The sequence below is a fragment of the Glycine soja genome, chromosome 11 (assembly GCF_004193775.1).
Source record: "Glycine soja cultivar W05 chromosome 11, ASM419377v2, whole genome shotgun sequence".
Classification (NCBI taxonomy): domain Eukaryota; kingdom Viridiplantae; phylum Streptophyta; class Magnoliopsida; order Fabales; family Fabaceae; genus Glycine; species Glycine soja.
The window spans coordinates 46,621,859-46,649,676 of NC_041012.1; the positions used below are offsets into that span (position 1 = coordinate 46,621,859).

Consider the following 27,818-nt stretch of genomic DNA (forward strand, 5'->3'; position numbering starts at 1 on the left):
TCTCCTCCACCACCCCAATCTAACCCTCCATTTCCTCCTCCCACCACTTTTTTTCCCTATCCAACAACCCCTTCATCCAATCCATCTTGTTCTTCAACATCCTCACTCTTTTTGCCACCACTACCCATAACCTTTGCCCCTTCTTTTTCATGCCCTTTGATCTTCAATATCTTCTCCCAAACTTTGATCCTTCGACTTCACCTTTTCATGGATGCCTCAAACGATGTTGTCTACATGGACAATGGCAAAAATGCCTCCAACACAGCAAATGGCTCCTCTTTCACCACTAAATACAACAAATTCTAAAATACTATTTTTTTTAATTTGTATTAAAAAACTTTCATGGAAACCGATTTTTTTAAATTTATTTTGTTTTAAGCATGAAAAATGTTTTGTTTTGCTTCTGGAATCAATGTGGCTATATTATTATACTTAACATGAATTATTAAAATTTTTGTGACATAAAATGCTTTATTTTGATGTTGTATATATTGGTTGTTGAATCGCAAGGGGAATTAAGTAAGGAATGCTCTTTTGAATTTTGGTTTATTTATAGATACAGATTGTAGAATTCTTTATTTTATACATTCCTTTATTTGCAATTTTTCCTCGTGACTTCAAATTAAGGTTTATGTTTGGGGCTAGCCCCTCTTGAGCAACAAAAAAAAAAATATTGGTTGTTGAAATAAAATATTATGGTATTGTTTGTACTCCTCAAAAATATTACAGAATTTTATGTTGAATGACGAGATATAGTAGTATTGATGTAAACGTTCACTATATTTAATGTAAACAAATAACAAATAACGTAAAGTATAATAAATAAACTAATAAAATAATGTAAACAGTTACTCCATTAAGGCAAACAATTAATATGTTTGTTAAACAATTAATAAAAATATAACTAAACAATAAATTAATATTTTAGCACATTAAAAGATAACATAAATTCTGTAAAAAATCTTAGATACATCGAAGTTTGTATTTAAGATTATTTATATATTGAATTGATTGTTACTATAAAAAAATACATTGCATTGAATGATATAAACTCTCTGTAATAAGAATAAGAATCTTATGACAATAGAGTAATCAATTTGATATGTCAATTCAACGTATAAATAACATATAAGTAACACATTGAACACAATATCACGATAATTATTACAACTAGCTTATTAAAAAACGATAATTATGACAACCATGATTATATCCATGAGTTTACCCACGCTAGTATTTTTCTGATTACTATTACTATTTGTTGCTACATTTGCTTAGCTAGAGTTAAAAACGACTCTAACGTCACACAGAAACATAAGGCACCTTAAGGCTTGACCTCAAAATTAAACATGGAAAATAAATAAATAATAAAAAATAAAAAATAAAAACAGTGTGATGATGACGTGTTGAAGATCTTCCTTGGGCCTCTTAATCGTTTGTTCTTATTTTCACCTTCTTTTCCTCTTTCCCCTTCTCTCTATTCTATTCCTCGTTTTTACTCTGTGGCGATTCCTTGCATACTTCAACCTCGTCATTCTTCATCTACTTCTTCTGCACCCTACGTCCCAAACCAAAACCTTCTTCTTCTCCATGGCTTTCTCAGGTCCGCTTCTCTCTCCGCAACTTCCATCCACGCTCTGTTTCGCTTTTTTCCCCATTTGTTTTCCTATTGGAATCTAGTACCCCATCTGTGGTTCTCATCCAATATTTATTTTTTATGCGTTTTCTCGCCTTTTCAGCTCACCTCTTTTATTGGGTCACTCTCTATTTTTCCTTTTTTTTGGTTCACTGTTGCTGTGCAGAATTTTCCCCTGGTTTAACAGTGTATGTTGTGCTTCTTTTGTTTCTGAGGGGAAAAATTAGCGTTTTAGTTTTAAAACATCACATTCGATTTTGTAGTGATTGTTTTGATGAGTGGAAGTGAAAAATAATGAAGGATTTTTGTTTTTTTTAATCTGTGCATAGCTTGTGGGGCTTGTTGATTTGTATGTAAAAAGTGGAGTTTTTTTATTCTTTGGATGTGTATTTGGAGAAACTACAGAGCAGAATGTGATTGAATCTCAGTGTTTTGGAATGAATCGTGTTGCTTCCGTAATTATATATTTAGATCGTGTAATGATTTTTGCTGTTAGACTTGTTGTGATGTCTATGAAGTAAAACTCATTTGTTTTTGGCTTTGCTATCACTCTTTTTCTTGTTCAATAGGCCCGTAAATTAGATTAGCTGTGAGGGGTCATCTGCAGCTATTCGGATTCATTATCGTTGGTTTGAGATTAAAATAGAGTTATTATCCAATTGTATATCCAGCCCCTATTGCAATCGATAAGCTTCTTGCAAGGTGTTATCAGTAGATTAGTTGATCACACCTTTACAGGATGCCGTATTATATACAGAGACTTTATAGGCTGTGCAAGGCTTCCTTTTCACCAAATGGACCTGTCTCAGAAGAAGCCGTTGCAAAAGTTTGTGAGAAGTTAGGTATGCTGCTTATTTTCCTCGTCGGTTTTTGGCTTTTAGTTATATGTGCATACATTTATCGTCAGCTCCATACTTTTGTTTTATAAGCATTTATAATATTTGATTTTGATAATCATGTAAGTAACATGCAAATAGACTTATTCCTCATGATTTCATTGAATCATCATTGTTCACTAAATATTTGCCGAGTCTGGAGTGTTTTTAACAGATAGGTCATTTCATTGATGATAAGTAATAATTGTGAACAGATAATTCTATACTATGTCCAGATGTCAGAAAACTCCAAGCCTTCTCCTTATCTCCTCTTTTCCTCTTTAGGGTTTGTCCTTCTGAAGGAGGTCATGGGCGGCACTTGAGCTTAATAACGACAGTTTTGTCATTAAGCTTGCTTCTATTATTTTTAAGAATTGAATACAAGTCACAATGCTCTCTCCAAACTTTTGAATGAACTAATCCTCTTCTTTTTGAGAGTGAAAAAAGGTCACCATTTTCGGTTTAAAATTTAGGATGGATTCAGATTAATAAGGATAAATTATGTCTTGAAGGTTTTGCTGTAAACTTGATTTCCATTTGTCATTTATTAATTTAATTTCTTGCTTATCAGTATGTTAATGCACAGTAAAAGAGTTGTATCTTTTGAAATATGATTTTTTAATGGCCATCTGGTTACATCCCTCTGCCGGGTATCCTGTGTTATATCACTCTCAATGTCCCAGCTTCTTTATAAGATACGCCCAATATACCTAAACTGCACTATATGTGACACGGTGTGGCCCAATTTTCTCATCGGGCTAAAAATCTTTGTAAGCATGTGATTGTGACTCTTAATATTAGAGATTGTGGTTATAAAATCTGCTCTAGGTGCTATTCAAGTGTGCATATGTAGGTGTAAATACTAGTTTCACGTTTTAATTGTCTCTCTTTGAACTTTGGTTCTGTTCCAAGTCTTTTAAAAATACAGTCATATCACACATGAACTTTTGAGTCTTTTAAAATACAGTCATATCACACATTAACTTGTATCATACCTTTTTGTTCCCTTGTGATTTTCTACAACCTTGCTGCATAATAGTTTTGCCGTCTAACTGAGATTTTTGTAATAACATTTTATTTAATGTTTCCCAGAAAAAATCAAGCCGTCAGATGTAGGTCTTGAACAGGAGGCACAAGTGGTTCGTAATTGGTCTGGTCAAATGCCTGAATGCAACGGGAACCATCAACAGCCACCACCGATCAAATACCTGCATTTGTATGAAGATGACAGCTTCTCTGTAAGTATTAATTATCAGAAATCTACACAATTTCAGTCAGCAATTTTTATACAATATTGCTCTTATGGGTATAGCTACTGAAGTTTGGTTAATAATTTTTATCTTTACCAGATAGGAATTTTTTGTATGCCCCCTTCATCTATTATTCCTCTCCATAATCATCCTGGAATGACAGTCTTAAGCAAGCTCTTATATGGTTCAGTGTATGTTAAATCTTATGATTGGATTGATTTCCCTGGTCCAACTGATCCATCTGAAGGTTTGTTCTTTATGGCTTTGCATTTTTTTGTTACCTAATGTCAATAGAATTGATAGGCAGATTATTTGGTATTATTTGTGCAGATTTGTTGGCCCTTTAAACCAGCATATCTTGCATGATTGTATAGCTGTAACTGTGTAATTATATCCTCAATTAGTTAGCCCAGTTGTAGGTTACCATATATAGTTTTTTTAGCAAACTTCAAGGTTAGAAATCAGATTGTATCATATTATTTAAATGAGAATTCTCCAGAGGAGAGGACACATTTTTCATCCCAATTTCTCTGAGTTTAACATGGTATCAGTCTAAGTTTTGATCCCAACCTAGTTTTTTTCCTTCGCCGCACTCCTGGTCTCCGAGTTCCCAGTTCTAGTCTCTTGTGCAGTATTGTTCGCGTGCGGATTGTTCACGTCGTGGTACTGTTCACGCGTGGCACTATTCATGTTGATCCTGGTTCTGTTCTTGATTTTTCCAGTTTCTTGTTTTTTCTCCTCCTATGATTTTTTCTCAGCATCATGTCTACTAAAAGATATGATGTCCTCTTTGTTCGTCTTAATGGAAAGAACTACTCCACCTGGACATTCCAGTTCCAGATCTTTGTCAAAGGCAAGGAGCTTTGGGGTCATGTTGACGGAACTTATTCTGCTCTTGACAAAACTACGCACAAGGAGCCACATGCCAAATGGGAGGTCAAATGCACATGTCATGACTTGGATCATAGGCTCGGTTGAGCCTAATATCGTCCAGAATCTCATACCCTTCACTACAGCAACAAAGATGTGGGACTACCTGAAGAAAATTTATAGCCAAAACAACACTGCTCGTAGGTTCCAGCTTGAACATGAAATTGTCATTTTTCAACAAGATAGTCTCTCAATTTCTGATTTTTATTCTCATTTCATGAATCTTTGGGCTGAATATACTGACATTGTCTATAAAGATTTGTCAATTGAAGGACAAATTGCAGTCCAAAACATTCATGGCACCACAAAACGAGATCAATTTCTTATGAAATTGAGATTTGATTTTGAGGGCATTCAAACCAACCTAATGAATAGAGCTACTGTCCACTCCTTGGATGAATGCCTAAATGAACAAGCTCGTCCTCCTTTCATGGTTTACCAAAGAAGTTCGGTTGTTCCACCAATTCAGCCTTCATCCCTCCAAGTCCCCTTCCCGATCATTCTCTGGCTGCTGATTCAGCGCTTCAACTAGAACCAACCCCTTTACGTCGCAATACTTGCATTCATAAACCACCGAAAAAGTATGGTTTTTCTGAACCTTTATCTTTGACAGCAACTTTAGCATCTGTTCCTATTCCTTCTTCATGTAAACAGACAATGGAGCATAAATGTTGGCAGGATGCTATAGAAATTGAACTTCTTGCACTAGAGGAAAATCAGACATGTGACATTGTTCCATGTCCTCCATCGGTTAAACCTCTTGGCAGTAATTTGTATTCACTATAAAGTTGCATTCAGATGGATCAATAGATCGATACAAGGCTAGATTGGTTGTTCTTGGAAATAAGCAACAATTTGGCCTAGACTATGAAGAGACCTTTGCACCGGTGGCTAAGATGACTACTGTGAGGACTATTATTGCCATTGCTGCATCTGAATCTTGGCAAATTCACCAACTACATGTCAAAAATGTCTTCCTTCATGTTGACCTCAACGAAGAAGTTTACATCAAACTTCCTATTGTATGTCCTCACCATTACCTAGTACAGTAGTACTGTTTGCAAGCTAAAACGTTCTTTGTATGGATTAAAACAAGCACCAAGAGTGTGGTTTGAAAAGTTTAGCACAACGCTACTTGGCTTTTCCTTCATCCAAAGTAGTTATGATTCATCTCTATTTCTACGAAGGACCTCAAAAGGAATTATGATCCTCCTTGTTTATGTGGATGACATTATCGTCACTGGCTCAGATCAAGAGGCTATCACTACAATCAAACAATTGCTGCATACGACATTCCACATGAAAGATCTTGGACAACTCACTTATTTCTTGGGATTAGAAGTACGATTCCAACAAAAAGACATCTTTGTCACTCAGCACAAATATACTCAGGATCTAATTCAGCTAGCTGGTCTCACTACTGCAACTATGGTTGACACTCCCATGGAAGTTAATGTCAAGTTAAGACAGGATGAAGGGGAACTCCCACAAGACCCTAGTTTATATAGAAAGTTGGTTGGAAGTCTCATCTACCTAACCATTACAAGACCTAATATCTCTTTTGCTGTCCACACAGTCAGCAAATTCATGCAAAATCCTAGACACTTGCATCTTACAGTAGTACAACGAATCATTAAATATTTGTTGGCCACTCCTAGCCGTGATCTCTTCTTTCCTATAGGTGCAACAATACAACTTTAAGCATACAGTGATGTTGATTGGGCTGGATGTCCCGACACAAGGAAGTCTACTACTAGTTGGTGTATGTTTTTAGGAAATGCCCCTATCTCTTGGAAATGCAAGAAACAGGAATCGGTCTCTAAATCCTCTACTGAAACAGAATATTGGTCTATGTCTGCCACATGCTTTGAGATTATTTGGTTATGGGGCCTTTTTTCAGAACTTGGTTATTCACAAGCAACACCAACTCCATTGTATGCTGATAATACAAGTGCCATACAGATTGCAGCAAATCTTGTATACCATGAAAGAACAAAGCACATAGAGGTCGATTGCCATTCAACCAGGGAAGCTTATGACCGCAAAATTATCACTTTGCCTCATGTCTCAACATTTGTTCAACTAGCCGACGTCCTCACCAAATCTTTGACACGTCAACGGTATAATTTCCTATTCAGCAAATTGATGCTTGTAAATTCACCAACATCAATTTGAGGGGGGATGTCAATAGAATTGATAGGCAGATTATTTGGCATTATTTGTGCAGATTTGTTGGCCCTTTAAACCAGCATATCTTGCATGATTGTATAGCTGTAACTGTGTAATTATATCGTTAATTAGTTAGCCCAGTTGTAGGTTACCATATATAGTTTTTTAGCAAACTTCAAGGCTAGAAATAAGATTGTATCATATTATTTAAATGAGAATTCTCCAAAGGAGAGGACACAATTTTCATCCCAATTTCTCTGAGTTTAACACTTAATCCAATTATGAAGTCCTCTGTATCTGCATGGGAATACATTGAGTATTGAATGCGTTGATCCCTTCTTTGTTTTTATTGTTAAAAAAAAAAACTAGCAAAAGGATGACAATTTGTCTCTTGTACTTTTATACCCAAATTTAGTGATCAAGAGACTTGACTTTTAGGTTTTCTTCATATGCTACTGTAACACCAACTTTAGGGCTTTCATCAGTAAAATTTGCAAGAGGGTGGGAATGAGTTTGTCTTATTTACCCGTATACTCAAATTTAGAGATCAATATATTACTGGAGATGGTGGAACCTTATACCTGTAATAGAAGCCTAATAATAATATGCTTATCAAATTTAGACAGGTGAATTTTTGTGGTTTTGGATTAAGATTGGTCACAATGTTTCTTTATGAGAGCTATTGGTATTGTGTCACGTAGATTAGAAAATATGTATTCTAATTGAGAACTGAACTTTCCATAAGTAGATAAGTTATTCCACTTTGTTGTTGTCTCATTGGTGAAGGGATGGCCAAGGCTATATATCAATACCTCAACAAAGAAGCTACAAGAATTCAATATTGCATGCAAATGCCATTTGATGTTGGATGGTTTTGCGAAAGGAATCTGAGAGGGGATAGGTATACATAATTCTGGCAGAAAACCTAGATGTTACTAAGAATAAGTTCTAGATTCCCCAAAAAACAAGGAAAATCTTCTTGTATCTCATTTTACTTGCAAGGCCCTTTGTGGGTACATAAGAGCTTGATTAGCAAATAGCAATGTCCTAGAAATTTCTAATTCATATAGTATCATAATGGGATTTAAATCGCATTCATCAACTAGAGATGTGACTAATGAAATTCTTGTAAGGTTTTAGACAGTTTTCTCCTTACAACCCAATTTTGTGAGGTTAAGTTAAGCTATAAGTCCAAATTGTAAGATGATATTAGAGTCTGTTGTAGATCCATTATTGGGATACTTATATTTGTCTACTGCATGTCTATTAGCCATGACGTGAGATGTTGTTGTTATTGGGCCATGCTCCAGATTCAAGTTTTGTGCCGATTGTGCATGATGTAGGGTGTGTTGAGATTCCACATTGACTAGAGATATGCCCAATGTAGTCCATATAAGGTTTTTGTTATCTTTACCTTACAAGCCAATTTTGTGGTGGTGAGTTAAGTCCAAATGTCCAAATTCTAAGACTAACTAACTTGCTCCCTTTAAATTCCTTACTTTTGTTTATAGCAACCGAACCAATTAACTAACTCTAACTGCTTTACTAACAAGGTCTACTCTCAACTAGCAAAGCCTAACTAACAGGGTGCTTGAAACCCATCCCCTTCTTGCTCTTGTAACACCTGCAGAGTAACAATAATTGACACTGATGCCCAGTCATTCCTGATTACAGTAGCAGCAGGATCAGCTTGGTCACAAACATAGTGAACAATATCAAGCTATAACAACTACAACAATCAACAGAACCTGAGCTAAGCTTACCAAAACATCACTGACTACTGCAACACTTACTAGACATGTTGCACGGTGGTCTAGCTCAGATCAACAAAACCCTTGACGCTGTAACTACCACACCACAGCTATCAAATGAGTCAGACCCCTTTTCACCATTATCAGTTCTTACGTTGCTATTTTCTTCTCTCAAAAGCAACCTCAAGACCAAGAAAAATTATTGCGTATGACTGTCAAAATGATAAGAAAGTTTTGAACCCCCAGAATTTATAAGGGATATGTGTCCACTTTGGAGAATCCAAAGGTGAACCTGTCAAATTAACATCAGTTTTAATTTACAACATCTTTATAGTGATCTGGTGACTTTCAACCACCAACGACCTCTTCCCTCGAGTTGGCATTTCCAGCAACATTCTAGTGAACTCTGTCAATTTCCAGCCATATCAAATCTCCAGCTGATGTTAAGTGTTCCACGATCTTTTTATGGTATAATTTTTGCCTCATGGTATAAGTTTTGCCATTTCAACTGAGTTTAGTGGATTTCCTATTTAAAAAAATGGATTTATTTTTTACAAACTTAAAGCTTAGTAAGTTTTAGCTTGAGAGGGTGTGTTAGAATAATGTGCAGTTCATGTATCTTGTGTCAAATGATTTCATGCCTCACATGCTAAATGCATTTAATTTTTTTGTACTAAGTCTATTTAGAGTCTATTTATATAGATGTTCTACGTACCATAAGTTCTGTACAATCAATCCATTCCATCCTATCTCTTTCTATCTCTCTATTTCTCTGTTACCCTCTAACTTCAACATGTCTGATCCATTCAATATGTAAAAGAGCTCACTGCTCAGCCTTTGCCAGTTTCTCTCTGCCTTCATCTTTAAGACCCATTTCTTTGCCTCACCCCATTGGGTTCCATTAATGCTGAGAGCCTGAGAAAGAATTCCATTTTGTGGTCACTGCCTAGTCCATTAAGTCAAAGCATTTAGCAGACCCATGTAATTCTAATCTTGACCCTTCTTCCTTCCTCTAATTTGTAAGTAGTCTTCTTTAATCTCCACATGTCTGCAACACAGACTCATCCACCTCCATTGACAAATCCACGTCTGGTTGTTTCAGTTAAGTAGTTTATTATTACTATTATTATTATTCAAAATCTAGTTATATAACCCTTCTTTTAATTACCTGGCTGAAACTGTTTGTTTCTCCATTTTGCAACCCAGAAGGTGGTTATAATCACCCATATTTAGTGCTCTATTTTCCCTTTGTTCTCTGCCTTCAACTGATTAGGCTTTTTTTCTGTGCTATCTATTGTGATGTTTGTTCCTCTCACTTTTTTTGCTTCCATGTTATGGGTTCCTTCTTCACTTCCATGGTTTTGTTTTTTGGTCTCTAAACCTATATCTTCTCTTCTATTTTCTTGCACTCAAGATCCCCGGTCCTTATCTCGGGCAAAACTGATTGATCCAAGTCATACTTGGGTTGGACTGGCTTGAGCGGTACCTTCTCAAAGGTCCACCAAATCACATTCTGGTTGCACCACCATTTCCACCAAAGCCATCTATTGGGAGCACCACTTCTCACAGTGCTTGATAGCTTCTCTGACTTGGGTGTTCTAGTGGAATCAAAATGCTGCTCAATGTCTATCAATCACTATCAAACCTTCTCTCCATCAAATGTTGGAATCAACTTTTAAATTCTGTACTCTCAGCTCCAAAATTGAAACTCTGATACCAGTCAATACTCGATTACTATTAATCCATAGATATATAACAACAACAACAACAACAACGCCTTATCCCACTAGGTGGGGTCGGCTACATGGATCAACTTCCGCCATAATGTTCTATCAAGTACCATACTTCTATCCAAACCATTAATTTCGAGATCCTTTTTGATAACCTCTCTTATAGTCTTTTTGGGTCTTCCTCTGCCTCGAATTCTTTGTCTTCTCTCCATCTGGTCTACTCTCCTCACTACAGAGTCTACCGGTCTTCTCTCTACATGCCCAAACCACCTAAGTCTATTTTCCACCATCTTCTCTACAATAGGCGCTACTCCAACCCTCTTTCTAATAGCTTCGTTTCTAATTTTATCCTGTCGAGTCTTACCACACATCCACCGCAACATCCTCATCTCCGCTACACCTACTTTATTCTCATGTTGGCTCTTGACCGCCCAACATTCTGTTCCGTACAAAATCGCCGGTCTTACCGCAGTCCGATAAAACTTTCCCTTTAGCTTGATCGGTACCTTTGCATCACATAACACCCCCGATGCTTTTCTCCATTTCATCCATCCTGCTTGAATGCGATGATTCACATCCCCTTCAATTTCTCCATCATCCTGTATTACAGACCCAAGATATTTAAACCGTGTGACTTGAGGGATAATATGGTCTCCTATTTTCACCTCTGAGTTAGAAACCCTCCTTCTTTTGTTGAACTTACATTCCATATACTCCGATTTGCTTCTGCTTAGGCGAAAGCCATGTGTTTCTAGAGCTCGTCTCCAAGTTTCCAACCTCTCATTCAACTCCTCCCTCGACTCTCCAAGGAGGACTATGTCATCTGCAAAAAGCATGCATCTCGGCGCTATCTCTTGGATTTGTTCCGTGAGGACATCCAGAATTAAGGTAAAAAGGTAGGGGCTAAGGGTTGACCCTTGATGTAAACCAATTGTGATGGGAAAATCGTCTGACTCTCCACCCTGTGTCCTAACACTAGTCGATACCCTATCATACATATCTTGGATAGCTCGAATATATGCAACCCTAACCCCTTTCTTCTCTAAAGCTTTCCACAAAATCTCTCTAGGCACTCTATCATACGCTTTCTCCAAGTCAATAAAAATCAAGTGCAAGTCTTGTTGGGCCATGCGATATTGCTCCATCACCCGCCGTAATAAATAAATCGCTTCCATGGTCGACCTTTCCGGCATGAAACCAAAATGATTCTCAGTAACTTGAGTCTCCTTTCTTAATCTCCGTTCGATCACTCTTTCCCATAATTTCATGGTATGACTCATGAGCTTGATTCCCCTATAATTTGCACAATTTTGTATATCCCCCTTGTTCTTATAGATTGGCACTAACGTGCTTCTCCTCCATTCCTCCGGCATGCGTTTTGACCTCATAATTTCGTTAAAGAGTTCGGTGAGCCACTCAAGACCTCTATCTCCAAGAGTTTTCCACACTTCAATAGGTATGTTGTCTGGCCCCACCGCCTTACCATTACTCATTCTTTTCAACGCTTCCTTTACTTCCTGTTTCTGAATCCGACGATAGTACTTATAGTTCCGGTCCTCTTCTCTTGTGTCTAGACTGCTAGAGTCATATCCATATCCATCATTAAATAAGTTGTGGAAATACGCCTTCCACCTTTCCTTGATATCTTTTTCATGCACTAAGACTTTGCCTTCTTCATCCTTAACACACTTTACTTGATCCAAATCTCTAGTCTTCCTCTCTCTACCCTTAGCAAGCCTATATATAGATCTTTCTCCGTCCCTGGTTCCTAGAGCTTGGTATAGTCCGTCAAAAGTTTGGGCTCTAGTGCAGAGGGTTTTTTGGTTCTTTATTATTTTAGCTTGACCCGGCCATGGTACCTAAATTCTAGATATATTTCAGCTACAATTGACTTAGTTATCTGATCTAGGAAAGCAGGCATTTAGTCTTTATTTCTTTATACTTTCATTGCTTATGAAAATTAAAGGCTTTTATTACCTTACGGTCTTGTTTATCATCTTTCTCTTTCATAGGAAGTTTCATTTTATAAATGCCATCTCTTTTAATAAAACTCTACCTCATTTGGTAATTGATAATGATTTAGTAATTTTGGTTTTTTGGCCCTCAACCAATTTGTTCTTTGCAGCTAGAGCTGCAAAACTTGTCAAAGATACCGAGATGACAGCACCAACTGCAACAACAGTTCTTTATCCTACCCTTGGAGGGAACATACATACTTTTAGGGCAGTAACTCCCTGTGCAATCTTTGATGTGTTGTCTCCGCCTTATTCCTCAGAACATGGAAGACACTGCACTTACTTCCGGAAATCGCAGAGTAAAGATCTTCCAGGTGATCTTATTTATATATCCATTGCAGGTTCCTTTATGTTCCCAAGTGATTGATGGTTTCACCTCTAAATGTTGTGTTTTGCTAATTACGCATTATTGTTTGTCAACACTTTTAACATTTTTCAATTGCAGGTAATCTTCAGTTGAATGGAGTTACAGTTTCTGATGTGTCCTGGTTGGAAGAATTTCAACCTCCAGATGACTTTGTGATCCGTAGAGGGATTTACAAGGGTCCTGTCATTAGAACTTAAAAAGAATTTGGCTTTTTTATCGAATAGGGTACAACAAAGGGAATTGTGGAAGGAGTTGTCAAAAAGCCAATACAATAATTTTATTCTTTATTAGGCATTTGGTTTGTACATAACAAAGCACTATTGTAGTCCCTCTTAAGTCTTAGGTCACCGACCTCACCTTAATCCAGTAAATTAGTAACGGAATGTGAAAAAGGACCTCGATCATGATGAGTGGACTTATTAAATTTTGTTTGCTTATTGTTGAGAATAAGATACAATATATCATTTTTGTTTTCTCTTTGCTTCTTTTCCATGTGTTTTATGTTTTTCATGTCCCAAACCCCTACCTTTCAAGGCGTGCCCAATTGTATCTTATTAGGTTCTGATCTTGATCCGTGTCTTGTAAAATTTGCTTTCTTTCGTTAGTATTTCTAAAACGAACTTTACAAAATAAGGAGTTTACAATTTGTGCCCAATTGTTGGTTGTGCACTTTGTAAAATAAGTCTTTTTGGTTCCTATAAAATGTCACATTTGGTTTTAGTTCTTTTTTTATTTTGTTATTATTAGTTTCATTGTTTTTTCCTTAAAAAAATAAGTTTCATTGTTTTTAAAATTGGGATTGACCAGCTCGAATGGGAAATGGCCTTTGATCGGTCCGTTAGCTTTAAAAAAATCGTCTCTTCTCAATCGATATAACTAATCAAAATGTTCCAGAAAATCAGTTTGAACTGGTTTTTTAAAATTTTAATATTTTTATTTAATTAAATATTTTAAAATAAATAAATACAATTAAGATTATACGAGTATATGTCACATTTCTTCCAAACTATTAACATTATTTTTTAAAGTAAATTTACTAATATTAACTTAGCGTTGATATGAGTAATTTACATGTTTTTTAAATAAATAAAATTACATATTAGTAGTACGCACATGAATATTTTAGGTGACGTGACTGTCATGTGATTTTCTTGTGACAAAAATTGCATATGTATTAAGAATACTTTTCGTTCTCAGAAAAATTTTAAAATATGATTTTAATCTCCATAAAATTTAAATTTTGATTTTAACTCCCATAAAATTCAAAGTTTAATTCAGTTTTCGTAAAAATCAGTTTTATTTTAGTGCTTAATATTTTTACCTTGTTTTTCGGTTTCTGAACATTCGTGTTTTTGAGTTTGTTCCTCCATTTGTTGTCTAACGTTATTTTAGCGGAAGTATTTTTAATCGTATTTCCACAGTTTCTATTTTTTTTAGGAAGCTAGTCCCCCTCACATTCACGAAAAAAAAAAAGCAATCTTTATAATTTTGGTCATCCATTTACATTTTCGCTAATAATATGAAAAAAATATATTGACAATATAAAATATTTTATATAGTCATCCATCACAATTCAAATTTATTAATTTTTAAAATAATTTAAATAATAATTTGTGATTTTTAAAATAATTTAAATGATAATTTGTGATTGAATGATAATATAAAATTATCGGTATATAAACATTAAACTCATATAAGTATTGAAATCACTGTCAGGGATTAAAGGTGTCAAAACTTTAAGACGCACTATCTACTATCTACCACCTTTCAGTAACTAACAAAGTTCCAACAATTAGAGCTTTAATTTGAAGCTCAGCAAAATTTTATTACTAAAGAAATATGGGACCGTTGCAGTTTCATCAGTAATATAAGGGTGTATGGCTATTAAAATTTACGTTTTTTCCCCTCAAAATTGCAAAGAAAAAATGTAGTTCCTCATGCAATAAAAAATTATCATAAATTATGTAATCAAATAGCAAAAAATCTGTTAAAAATAACTAAAAAATCATTTCATATGAATTTGAGAGACTAAAAAATTCAAATAAATATTAATTTGAAGAACTAAAAAAAAAATTTAAATTTGAGAGATAAAAATATATTTAAGCTTTAGTGATACATTATTTATCGTACTTCTTTTGTATATTCTTTATTATTAGTTATTTCGGTTAATAAATAGTAAATAGTGTATTAAGATATGAATGTTATTTGTCTCGGGTACAAAATTAAAACCAAATAATGGTAGTGGCCTTTTATTTAGTTTGTCGAATACATCTTTGGATTTAATTAAAATAAGACAAAAAGTTAACTACGTGCATTTAATTTTATGCAGATTCAAATTTTCTAACCAACTAAAACTGTAGAAATAGGTAGATGGACTCTCGGTAAAATTTCTTCCCTGATTCACATAATCAAAATAAACTATCCTACTAGCTCAATTATTTGTTTCAGGCACGGAATTTCTTGAGATTCTGACTTTGTAATAAAGAAAGTTGCAAAACTACGCATAGCATCCATCTGAGTATATAGCACGAAGTCTACAGCTAGTAAATCAACTAGTAGTCAAAATGGTTGCAAGGTTTAACTCAGGACCCTCCGCAAAACATGGGCATGTGATCAATATTATGATCTCTTTACACAGCATGGCATTATTCTCTCTCTTTGTGTCTCTGTCTGTGCCATAATTTTTCTTATGAAAAGGGTTTCTAATATTTGCGTTGGCGAAAGAGTCGCCGCGAAGGTAGGCATTATATCTGCAAACACCACCCACGCGAGAGAAAGCACTTAGACCTTGAAACGACCTAGCTAGAATCTTTTGCATACATTATATTATTATTATTTTATGAGAGAAAATCCAATCTTACAGATTACTAAGATGGGTAACAGCCAAAATTCTTAGACTGTGTTATCAGATACTTGATCGAGAACATGGGAAATAATGATGAAAAATATAGAAAGCTCATTTACAAAATTATAGTGATCATATATAGGGTTCAAGCTAGTCACCACTGGTCTAATATTAATTCCACTTTCTTTTTTGAAAATAAAAATTATTAACTCTTGCTTGGTACACATCTTTGATTTAAGTCTCCCCATGTTTTTCAAGAATATTTGGTCGTGTATATATATATATATATATTATTCTAGTGGTTGCACTTGCATTTATATATTTATTACAATATAGCTCCTTTGTATTGTTGGAATATGCTCTTAACTCCTGAGATATATTAATATTAAGTGCATTCTGACTATTAAGGTTAAAAAAATTTGAGTTCCGTTCATTGGTGCAGGTCATAAAATTCTCATTATGGTTGTTAGAATCCATTCAAATTAGTTCGTGATTATAAAAAAATACCTTTGACGACGGGAGAAAAGCTAGGACCAAATTAGTTTTTTTTTTAGAAATACTATATATAAGGAATATAAAAGTGATTGAGAGCCAATCCTGTACATACGAAAATGACAAGTTTTAGTGCTTACCTACTGGAAGAGGTCAGTAGTTATAGTATATAGTTGGACAGAATAACAGAGTAATTAAAACAATGCACATACGTTTGACTTTACATTTATTTGTATTTCCCACCTGATTCTTGTATATAGGTACTTCTATTTTATCACTTCGGTTGAGGAAATATCACTTTTCCTAGTGTATGTATCACCCACGTTCCTAAACAAAACCCCAACATCTTGTTAAGACTACTGGTCTACTAGCATGGAGTAACTGTTTAAACATTAAATTAAATATCCTCGCGTAGGAACTATGCCTATTTAGGTTGACATAGATGCAGAAATTGACCTTGTAGACAGCCTCTACAAAAATAGGTTTTATGTCCTTTTTATCTTTTTTTACACTATTTTGTTTAGGCTATTTCCATTTTTGTGCATGAACTAATTTAGTTTGAGAAGATGATATTCAAGCTTATTTTCCTTAAAGAATTATATATAAATTAAAAAAAGGTGTATGTGAGTTGAGATTCAAGTTGTCAGTCAAAGCCAATTGTGAAGACGGGTGAATATATTCAGAGTAAATTCTGATAGAATAATAGCAAAGTAAAAGTGTCCCAACTAGACATTTTGAGCTTGAAATTTGCAAGATTAAACATTTGTAAGTGATCCAATAATAACTCGATAACAAATGATTCAATAGGTTCAACAATAACAAGTTAGTTCATGAGATGATGGTTGTCCCTCCACTTATATATATTATTTGGATCACATGATCATTAGTTAATGTGAGATCCCTAATATCCCTCTTCACGTTGACAACTAAAGATCTTTAACATAAAGTTTGTAGGATTGGATATTTGTAATTGGTTTGATTAATAGCGGGTGGTCTTATAGATTCAACTAAAACTATTCGGATTAGATTTGGTGTCATCTTATAGTTCAAATTTAGGTCTAACTTAATCCTAATAACTTAATCATAAGGGTGAGGGTTTCTCCCCACTCATATACATTATTTTTGTCAAATCATTAGTTAATGTGAGATCTCCAACACATCTTCCTTAATTATATGGTGAGCATTAAACATTTTGAGTGTGAAGTTTGTAGGGTTAGACATCTATGAGTGGTCTAATAATAACTCAATAACAAGTGACTTGATAGATTTTGATATCATCTTAGAATTAAAAATTTGGTTTGACTCAACCTCAAAAACTATCTTATGAGATGAAGATTATTTCCTATTTATATACATTATTTTTGTCATTCATTAGTTTATGTGGAATCTCCAACAACCCTTCATACCAAGAACTGGATATCTTGAACATAAAGTTTGCAAGATTGGATATTAGATTGAATTTGGATTTTGGTTTAACTCAATCCAAAAAATTAGATCATAAAGTGAGAATTATCCTCCACATATAGACACAAGTTTGATTGTATCATTAGTCAATGTGTGATTTCTAACACACCCTCCACATGTTGAGGATTGAACATGTAAAGTGTGCAAAAGTAGATATTTGTAAGTGATCTAATAATATGTAGGTAACTTGATATATCTTGGAATTCAAGACCTAAAAGCTAATAGGTAAGATGAGAATTAATTATGTTTTACTTTTATATATATATATATATATATATATATATATATATATATATATATATATATATATATATATACTATTTTGGTCATATTATTACTTAATATAAGATCACAAGAAAATGTTTTTAAAGGTATATATATATTTTGATCAAGGTCAAACTAATCTGATTTATTAGATGATTCGAGTTCAATTGATTGAGGAATCTAGACAATCTTGCTTATAAGCACAAATTTTGGATTGGTCCAGGGACATTATATAAGAAATAATTAGTATAGGATCTAAATTTAATTCAACCTTAGAAAAATCATGTATGGATAGTAGACAAACTCAAAGCTAAGAGAGAAAGAGAAATATAATAACTAATATGGCATCATAAAATAAGAAAAATATTAAGAATTGATACTGTATTGTTGAAGTGTCTAAATATAATTGTTGTTAGAGGAAATGACAATAAATGAAGGATTTGGTTTTAATTTAATTATACACCTACCTCCATTTCTGGTAAGAATTCAGAGTAGCTATATAAGAAACAAAAATGAAAACTCTGAAGGAAAAAAAATTATAGCAGATAAGGGAAGAAAATGACTTCACTACTAATTAGAAATATAAAACCTATATGTATAAAGTGACTGAAATAGACCTAGCAAATTGAATAATTATATTTATATATACAAAATTAATAATTAAAATTAGGTGGTAGACCTTTGCCAACGGGCAAAAGATGTTATGATACAATAATTAAAACCTGTAATTCTGAGAAAGATTCTTTGCTTCTCTGCAAGTGTTCCTAAAATATGCAACATGTCAACTCCCATGCACAGAAAATGACAAACAATAAAAGTTTTGTATAAGCCGGTACGTAGAGCTACGAGAATTTCTCTCTATTTCCTTGTGAATCCGCACGATCGAGAACCCATTTCTTCTCTCCCCATATAGCCTTTCCAATCCAATAGCTTTGTTTAATCCTTCGAATATTTGTCTTCATTGAGCTTCTCTCTCTCCTTGTGAGTCCTCCAACACACACGTAAAACTGTGTTCATACTTATCTATAGTCAAAATTAATATTGGGTGTCTTGTAGCCAAAACCTAATCCTTGAAAATGATTCCTCATTGGGACCTACACTCTGTGCTGCAAGGAATTGAATAAATAAATATATATAGTGTCCATGATCTCATGACAAGTGGCTCAAATTCTCTCTAAGATGCTCGAGAAAGTAACTCCTTGGACAATAGGGAAGACGATCCATAAATGAGACAATTCGAGGGAATATCAAATAGTACACAAGATTATTATTGTATTTACCATGCATGCATCATCTTGTATTTTACTTTGGCCATCTTTACCGTGTTCTCTCCCTATGTTTTTTTTTTTTAATATATGTTTGCAAACGAATTTTTAGGTTTTTAATTCACACACACAAAAATAGGCCTTGAGTAATTCTACAGCTCTACGGAAAAATAAAAGGCGAATTATTTTTTTTATAAACAAATTTCGTGAAGGAATGATAATCCAGTTCAATAAAAACTCTTAACTCAAAATACACGTAGAAATTTACATTTTATCTTATCGTAAAAGACCGTGAGATTCCTTAAAAAAAAGGCCGTGGGATTCAAACACCTATTAGATGAGAGATTTATTCAACCTGAGTGGCAAATGATATAGTATTGACTGGAGTGTAAGGAAAGAAAATCATCAATGTATATTAGTTCATAATTTTTATCCAACAAAACTGATATTCAAACACTATTAATTGAGTTTCAGTAATCATAAAAAGTATTTTTTATTTATTTTAATTTTATAGCAGGATGTATTTAAGTATCGCCAGAAAAAAGTATTTAAGTAGCAGGATGTATATATTTTTACATTTTCTCGGGCATACAAGCATTTAAAGTTAGTTTTCGAGATAAAAGAAGCATATAGGACAAACACTTGCCCCTACGTTTCTTTACCCCTATCATTGCCAATGTATCCATTATTAATTAGTTAAGACATGACATTAACTTTTCGAGGTTATATATAGATCGTATATATTTGACTATTTTACACTTTGGGATTTGGAGTTCATTATATATTAATATAGGACTTGCGTGCTAGGAGTTTTACTTAATTTTCCTACTAGAAATAACGGATATAGTTTAGCAAGACAAAACTTTGAAATGTCTAAAACATTCGTTTTTCAAGTTAGACACTTGAGGCTGCTGTGTCTTCATCAGTATCATAGGCCAATATAGGATTAATATGTAGAGTAATTTTTATTGGAATTTTGGTACTTATCTATCTATATACTGCATGTTAACTTTCTGCTGATACATTATATTTCTTATACTTATAGAATTCTCGGTGACTATATAATGTTGTTCACCTTCAGGTACATGCTTTGTACAATTGTACAAGTCCCATTTAAATTAAGGACTAGTTAAGACTTAAAACCAACTTAATAAGTTATGTATGTAACACATACTAATATATATATATATATATATATATATATATATATATATATATATATCAAATGATCGTGAACCAAAATAAAAGGAAATGAATTGGTTCAGGCGAAAGAATGACAGTAATTAGTATGCAGTGAGAGATGCAAGAATAAAGAAAGGAATTTAAGAGATTTGTGTTTGAAGACAAGAGCTTAAAGTTATAAATGTTGGTCAATATATACGCCCTCAAAAAAATTGATATGTTACTATATATATGGCTGCAACCTTATTAAGAATATTTTTATAAAATAAAAATAAATGGGAGTTGTCAGTAACAGGTCAACTAATGACATTAATAGTAAAGATTATCACGGAGAGGTAGGCAAGAAGGAAATTGGAAGAGAGGCATGGGGACACAACCTCTGTCAAATAGAAAAATTGGAAAAATAAAAAGGTTAAAAAAAATCACATGATTCTTAATAGTACAAAATAGGGGTCATATGCGTGCCTTTGATCTCGTATATGCTGTTAGCTCCGGCTATAGCTACTTGCTACCCCAAATATGTTTTAAAACCAAAATGGAAAAAAATATTAAAAGTCAGAGAAAACACAAGTGGTTTTTTGTCCGACCATCGTCTTCTAAATGTAAAATATTTTATTATATTTGAATATTCTAATTTGTGAGAATATTTGATTTGATGTGCGATGACTAATGGTATTTTAGGCTTAATTTTCCATACATTCCAACCAGTCCCACTTGCTAATAATGCACCCTGATTAAGCTTCTTAATTCTGCAAGGAACTACCACTCGATCAGTAATCGCTCTCTTCACGTATATTGTGTTTTCTCTTCTTTAACATATATTGGATCCATGAACACTAAAGGGTTCACGTAGTACTACTGATCTCTTGCAGCAATAGATATGCTTGAATCATTCTCTTCTGCTATTGATCAGTTGCAAAACTGATTTTAGGTTTTGTTGGATCTTCGAAACAAGCTTTGGCCTTCTGTTGAATCATCTTTGGTGGTTTTGTTTGGTCGCAGTTATCTTGGAAGGGATACTCAAGGCGGTTATTAAGCTTCACCGATCGTCACCAATGGTTTGCACAAAACTACTTACATGTCTCTCTATCTCTATACTTCTTAATTTCTCTTTTGCACCTTATGAACAATTCAAATTGCTTACTCTTCCCATCTTCATGTTTTTTAATCTTTTAATTAGAATGATATAACATCAACTTAATTTTTTTTAGGAATAACCACTTCTATTTGGCTTCAAGTCTTGACTTTTTTTTGGTTTTGGATCTCTTCCTTTATAGCACTTGAAATTAGAAAGGATATATATCGTTGCTTTCAGAATTCTTATTAACCGTGGAAGTTCAAATGTGAGCCTTATAGACATCTGCCACATCCCCTTAATTTCCAAACGAAAGAAGGGAAAAAGGAGCTCCTATTAATTGATTAGAAAAATATAAAATGAAAAGAAAGCTTAAGCACAAAAAAACTAATATTCACAGTAAGAATTACTAAAACTAAAATTATATAGATCACGTAGTACAGTTACACTTAGATAGGTACTACTGTATAGGTGATGCGTTTTTCTATATATGTCAATTTTCAAATTGTAAGTTATATATTGGTTAGTGTGGAATTCCAAGACCTAGGAACAATCAAAGAGTTGCAATAAATTTATGGTACAAATGTAAGAAGACAACGAATCCTTCTAAAGCATCATATATATATATAGTCTTCAAAATCAGTACAACTAAGTAAAATACATTTGTTTTTGCCCACATATGCAACATATCATCTTGGTTATGGCAATACTTATTGCACAAATGACAAATTAACTTATATGGTGACTGTGTTTTACGTGTCTTCCTGAATTCCCGACCTTCACTCTACCTGCAGGGGAAAAGGTGTATTTAAAAGAATTAACTACCTTAATAAAAATGGATGAGACAATTTGCGTATCTGAAGAAGATCATCATAAGAGTGGAAGTAGTAGCAAACCCTCTTCTCCAACTCTTAGAAGAAAACGTTCATTTTTCGATTTGAATGAAGAAGCTGTGGATGGTGGTGGAGATGATAGCACCAGTGATGATGATGGCCTCATGACTAGCAATGGCATTTCATCACAAGAAGGTAATTTGAGTAGCAACAATAGCTCTAGTGAAGAAGGGAAAGAGCGTGCATCTACTGTTAGACAATATGTGCGGTCCAAAATGCCAAGGCTTCGTTGGACTCCTGACCTCCATTTAGCTTTTGTGCATGCTGTTGAGAGGCTTGGTGGACAAGAAAGTAAGTGCAACTCACTCAAGCTTATAAACTTAATTAGCTTCTAGCTAGCTAGTGATGGATTTTATTATACGTACGTTACCAAATGGAACAATTGAGAACATGCTTCGTTTGATTTATTTTTTAAATTATTTCTTTAATTTCTGAAAGTTTTTTTGAAAATAAAGCATAATTTGTCAAAGATTAATCTGATTTCAAACTGTAGATTTCTATTTTCGAGTATATGAACACTCATCCTTATTTTATTCACATGTCATATCACTGGTTATACTATACTAACGTTTATTTCTATTTCTTTCTCTTACTAAGTATGAATAGATTTGTGGTATGATCACATTTCATTTTTGTTTCGAACCTTACGTTTCACTGATCATATCTCGTACAGGAGCAACGCCTAAGTTGGTTCTCCAGTTGATGAATGTGAAAGGACTCAGCATTGCACATGTAAAGAGCCATTTGCAGGTATATTCATTATAAACAAATTTAAATATACAGCTTAATGGGTTTAATTGTTTGCTTGATTATAATCCAGCTAGAAACAGGTCTTTTTTGCAAAATAATTTATTATTTCTACCTTTGTGTAACGCTGTAATTATATTTTTTGAATTCAGATGTATCGAAGTAAAAAGCTTGATGAGTCCGGCCAAGGTAAATTTTTCACAACCTTAATTATATGTTGTAGTAAAATCATGTTTTGAACTTATTGCACGCGGCATGCCTATTTCATGTTTGCAAGGGTTTACATCGTCATATGCATGATCATTCACTGTGTTTTATTACAGTTTTACCCCACAATAGGGCAATGCAAGGAAGGCATAGTATTTTTGATATGTACGGAAGACTTAATGCCCCACGACACTTTGGGAATGATAATAGAAACTATTTGCCATCATCTCTACTGTTGGAACAAAGACCTTATGAAAGTGGTCATGGTTCTTCAAGGTATAGAAAAGAAAACTAGCCAGTGGAGAAATTAATTATAATTAATACATGTATTAAAACATGGATAAAATTTTGATATATCTTTAATGTTCCTCTGTGTAGATTACACCCAACAGCACTCTTCAATAGTCACATGATAATAAGATCAAGTTCAGGGTGGGACAAAGATTTATATAATTATCAGTATCAACGTAGTTTCTGCAGTCCTAACTTCACTGGCCACGCCAAGTTTGATGCTGAGGTAATAAAACTGCTACATTACTCACATTTTTACCTGCCAATTGATATTATTTGATTTTCCTAGCTAATTATGAGAATTGAAATACGTAAATTAAAGGAGAAATAAGAATGGTAGAAATAAAAGAGAAATACAGTAGAAAAAGTATATTATTTAGATGCGTGAAAAAAGAGAATGGAAAAACAAACAACATATATAAACTTTTTATTATTTTTTAATTTTTTATATTATAAAAAATTAAAAATTAATAACAAAAAAAAAATAAAAGGAGATCGAGATCTTATTTTGTCCCATTTCATTTCAATTTGGGAAAAAAAGTGTTTTCTAGTAGATCTCACGAAAATAACTTCACTTCTATCTATTTATTCTCCCAATCAAATGGGGTGAGTTTATATTCTCCATAACTGGTTTATAATTTTAAAATAAATTGCCACATTGTGTGATATTTAATTTGGAGTTCATTTGTCAGTATATATGTTTTGCATTAGCCAAGGTAATGGTTCCTTTTGGATTGTAGGCTCATGATGTGAAAAATCGGATGCCAGAATTCATAAATCAGGTTCAAATATGGAAACAAGGTGACATCAAAGACCAATTAGAGAGGTTGAATGAGAAGAAAGGGTCCCCAAATTTCTTGGAACTAAAACTAAGTCAAGAATATTCAAGAAATGTTAGAGATCACCAGATGAACAAAGACTCAGAAAGTGAACAAGAAACTATTACGAGACTCTCTCTTTCGTTGTTTACTTCGTCCTCATCCTCAAATTCATCACAACTAGCGCAAGGTAGTGAAAAGCAAAAAGATAATACCCATGTTGAGAGTTTTTGTTTTCAAAATTATGCACCAAGGAGTCATTTGGGATGAGTACTTGTTAGGATCTAACCATGTCAAATAGAACATAGAAGTGAGATCCTTTAAGTACTTGTCTTAACAAATCATATATATGCATGCATATATGGACCTTTTCAAACAAAATAAGTAATTCTAGTTATTTGACTTTTGATTATATGTTGTTTTACGTAAGTATTGAGAATATTTTATATTGATGTCATTTAATTTGAATTCAATGGTTGACCATTGACTCAATGGTAGCTTCAAACCCTAAAGAGCCACCTCAAGCCCTCACTTCAGGTTTGCAGGGAGCCCTAGTTACTTATTAATTATTTATAGTTAACGAGACTATTTTTTTTTTATCTAAAATTTATAATGGGTGTCATAACAGAAATTACAACCAAATGATGAAAAATAGTTTAAAAATGAAATCTCTATTAAGGTTTAGTAAAATGGAAAAAAAAAGTGAAAAAAAAACCTTTTATGTTTTTCTTCAGAAGATTGTCATGTGAAAAAATAAATTACGTTTAAAAAATTGATTCACACGTAAAGAAGGGTGAAAAATTTAATCTTACAATGTCACTGATACATCACTTTAAAGTATTTATCTAAGTCATTTTGTAAGTTTATAATAACTTTAAGAATATTTATTTATCTCCTATCAAAATAAAATATTTTTATTTTTAAGAAAGCAAATAGAAAATTAATTTTGAAAAGAATTTGGGCAAATTTGTTGAAAATTAAAAAAGAACAATGTTATATTTGAAAATATTTTTAAAAATATTTATATAATTTTTTTTAAAAGAAGAATAATACTTGAATTTACACTTCTATGACTATGGTGATAATTGTCCATTTGAAAGCATGTTATTGAGAAGGTTATGCCCAGTTTTAATTTTCTTCTTTGCAGAACAAATATAATTTGTAAATTAATTTTTATAATAATTATCTTAAAAATAATATAAAAGTTTTTGCATACATATAGTGGTAAACTCTATAAAATATACGAATGTATGTTATTCGAAACTGTTTCCAAACATTGTGATGCTTCATGAGATCATAGAGAGAATTCCGGTGAGCAACAACAATCTCAAATGAAAAGCTGCATATACACCTGCACAAAGACTTCTAAACTAAGATCAATAACGAATTGTATAATTAATTATTAGTTGACACATGAAATTGTATATTTCTTGCATACAAACCATGTCACCCTAAACTAATAAGATCAATAATAGTTAAACATGCCGTCTCTCATGCAAAACTTTTTCTCTTTTTACAAAAGTAAATATAAACAAAACTCAACTAATTAAAGGATTACATGCATAAACTCCCTGAAGAAAAGTTCACTGGTACAAAATGAGTGTTAACAACAATTTTTTCTTTAATATACAAAATTAAATAGCACCATAACTCTCATTGTCATCAAGTCAATACAATCCAAGTTAATGAAAAATTAATATATTGATTACAAATTAACTCCTCAATCCTACAATTGTAACAATTTTTTTTATATACAAAGTAAATTAGGTTATAAGATTGATTTAATACATAAATTCGAATATTACACTAACAAAAAAATTATCAATTAATAAATAATAACTAACATTTTATTGATAAAAAAAAAAGAGTAAGTCACACTGTGATATTTCTCTCTCATATATATATACTTAATCTCCAGCACAACATTCACCTAAGGTATTAGCACCACCACCACTACCATCATGATATCACTCCTCCGAGACTTGTTGAAGCCATTATCATATTCACCGCAGGAAAATATGGCCATTGATATTATTGAGAGGGATATAAGGATCATGCCAAACACATGCAAGGCCATAATTAAGCCAAACGTGAAAGGGGTAATTTCTACCTCATGGTCACCATATGCGCCGAGGGAGAAGTCTCTGCCCATCTTAATTTCACTTCTCCAACTTCTAACGCTTAAGTTTTCTATATATAGTCGTGACGCTTAAGTTCTCTATACATACTCATTTTCTTTCTTTAAAAATAACCAGGAAAAAAAAACAAATTAATAATTGAAGTTGATATGTCCAACTGGTAACCGATACTTGATGCTTATAAAGGATGCCACTTACGTATAATGAATAAGTTAATTTGAACAATGTGATTTTACTTGGCGTGAATAAAATTAATCTGAATAACGTGGGTTAAATATGAAGTAGGTCACCTAACACCCAACTGTCATATATATCTTGTGACTGCCATTTCTTCATTTGTCATATCTTAATTAAAAGTTTGAATCATTTAGGAGCATACTCCAGCTTCTGGTTCAGCCTTTCTGATTCATGATAAAGATTTGAGAGATCTGTGCCACAATTAGCATCCTCTAGATCCATCTTCAGACTTTTGATATATTTTTCCTATTTTTCTCTTTTGGGCCTTTGTCCCTTTTGTTGCCCAAAAATAAATTAGACCGCTAGAATTTCTCCGGGCGATAATAGTTGATCCAAGCACTTTTTCTTTTTCTAGGTCATATTTATCATTTTATCTTCGTACCTTTCTTCATCTCTTGGTTCCTTTCATCCCAGTTTACTGAATTCGCCCCAAAATGAAGTAGTGCATGTTTGATAATTTTAGAAACATGATTTCTTTAAAATAATAAAGAATAATTTTTGTGATAATTTTCCTATAATTTTGTGTTCACGCAATTTTCTACCAATAAACTAAACACACACCTATTCGTTTATAATTTTTCTTAACAAACTCAATTAGTTTTTTTTAAGCACAACTCTCTTAGTTATAGCATACTATTGTACAGATACCTTGTACAAATACCTTGATTTAATTTAATCAGGTCATGTTGAAGACAATTTTTTCTATTAAACTGTTGAAGAGGAAGAATAAAAGTATAGTGATTGAAAATGTGTGTCAGGATACTCGTTTATATAGACTAATAATAATAATTACACATAATTAAAGAAGATTAAATTTTCCTTAAATCAGATCTATCAAATCATATTTTATTTTTAATTCTCAATCCTCTCCCTCAAGCTAAAAATGGAGCTTCACTGAAAACAATGTTTTGATAGAAATATAACATATATAATTGCAAGAGAAAGCTGAAATACCCATCCGCCTAAGAAAATTTATGACAAGCGAAACAATTTTTGACTTTCTTAAAATCAGCATTGGAAGCTTCAAACCAACAATAATGGAGGCCCAAGTTATTTAAAACCTGAAAAACTAAGTTCATCTTCTGGGAAAGAGGCAATATTGCATCTGAGACATAATTGCGACTAGTGCATCTGGGAGAAAGACAAGGATAAGTGCATCTAGGACATAAAAAGGGGC

The 27,818-nt window shown here is 33.2% G+C and overlaps 2 protein-coding genes across 7 annotated transcripts; both read left to right on the forward strand.

The window, feature by feature from the left end:
- The first annotated feature begins 1,451 nt into the window (after nucleotides 1-1,451).
- Nucleotides 1,452-13,207, forward strand: LOC114377680 (plant cysteine oxidase 4-like). Of its 2 annotated transcripts, none has more exons than XM_028336311.1 (6): nucleotides 1,452-1,603; nucleotides 2,206-2,478; nucleotides 3,604-3,749; nucleotides 3,861-4,008; nucleotides 12,467-12,670; nucleotides 12,802-13,207. In XM_028336311.1, the coding sequence occupies exons 2-6, from the start codon at nucleotides 2,376-2,378 to the stop codon at nucleotides 12,918-12,920; spliced, it is 720 nt and encodes a 239-aa protein (XP_028192112.1). In that variant the 5' UTR covers nucleotides 1,452-1,603; nucleotides 2,206-2,375; the 3' UTR covers nucleotides 12,921-13,207. The 2 variants fall into 2 exon arrangements, with proteins under 2 accessions (XP_028192112.1, XP_028192113.1); XM_028336312.1 differs by having other exon boundaries at nucleotides 1,465-1,603; nucleotides 2,308-2,478.
- A 7,729-nt stretch (nucleotides 13,208-20,936) lies between these two features.
- LOC114375061 (probable transcription factor KAN2) lies at nucleotides 20,937-24,758 on the forward strand. 5 transcript variants are annotated; one of them, XM_028332810.1, is made up of 8 exons: nucleotides 20,954-21,008; nucleotides 21,238-21,293; nucleotides 22,105-22,494; nucleotides 22,877-22,953; nucleotides 23,103-23,139; nucleotides 23,274-23,433; nucleotides 23,536-23,674; nucleotides 24,189-24,758. In XM_028332810.1, exons 3-8 carry the CDS (start codon nucleotides 22,146-22,148, stop codon nucleotides 24,534-24,536), a joined length of 1,110 nt encoding a protein of 369 aa, XP_028188611.1. In that variant the 5' UTR covers nucleotides 20,954-21,008; nucleotides 21,238-21,293; nucleotides 22,105-22,145; the 3' UTR covers nucleotides 24,537-24,758. The 5 variants fall into 5 exon arrangements, with proteins under 5 accessions (XP_028188606.1, XP_028188611.1, XP_028188610.1 ...); XM_028332809.1 differs by having other exon boundaries at nucleotides 20,956-21,025; XM_028332807.1 differs by having other exon boundaries at nucleotides 20,969-21,025; nucleotides 21,167-21,293.
- Nucleotides 24,759-27,818: the final 3,060 nt, after the last annotated feature.

Excerpts from the sequence above, each read along its gene's own strand:
- LOC114377680 (XM_028336311.1), top strand. The coding sequence starts at position 2,376 with ATGCCGTATTATATACAGAGACTTTATAGGCTGTGCAAGGCTTCCTTT. Across the intron at positions 3,750-3,860 it reads ATGAAGATGACAGCTTCTCT|ATAGGAATTTTTTGTATGCC; the intron begins GTAAGTATTAAT and ends TATCTTTACCAG. Across the intron at positions 12,671-12,801 it reads GCAGAGTAAAGATCTTCCAG|GTAATCTTCAGTTGAATGGA; the intron begins GTGATCTTATTT and ends TTTCAATTGCAG.
- LOC114375061 (XM_028332805.1), top strand. The coding sequence starts at position 22,146 with ATGGATGAGACAATTTGCGTATCTGAAGAAGATCATCATAAGAGTGGA. Across the intron at positions 22,495-22,876 it reads GAGGCTTGGTGGACAAGAAA|GAGCAACGCCTAAGTTGGTT; the intron begins GTAAGTGCAACT and ends TATCTCGTACAG. Across the intron at positions 23,434-23,535 it reads AGTGGTCATGGTTCTTCAAG|ATTACACCCAACAGCACTCT; the intron begins GTATAGAAAAGA and ends TCCTCTGTGTAG.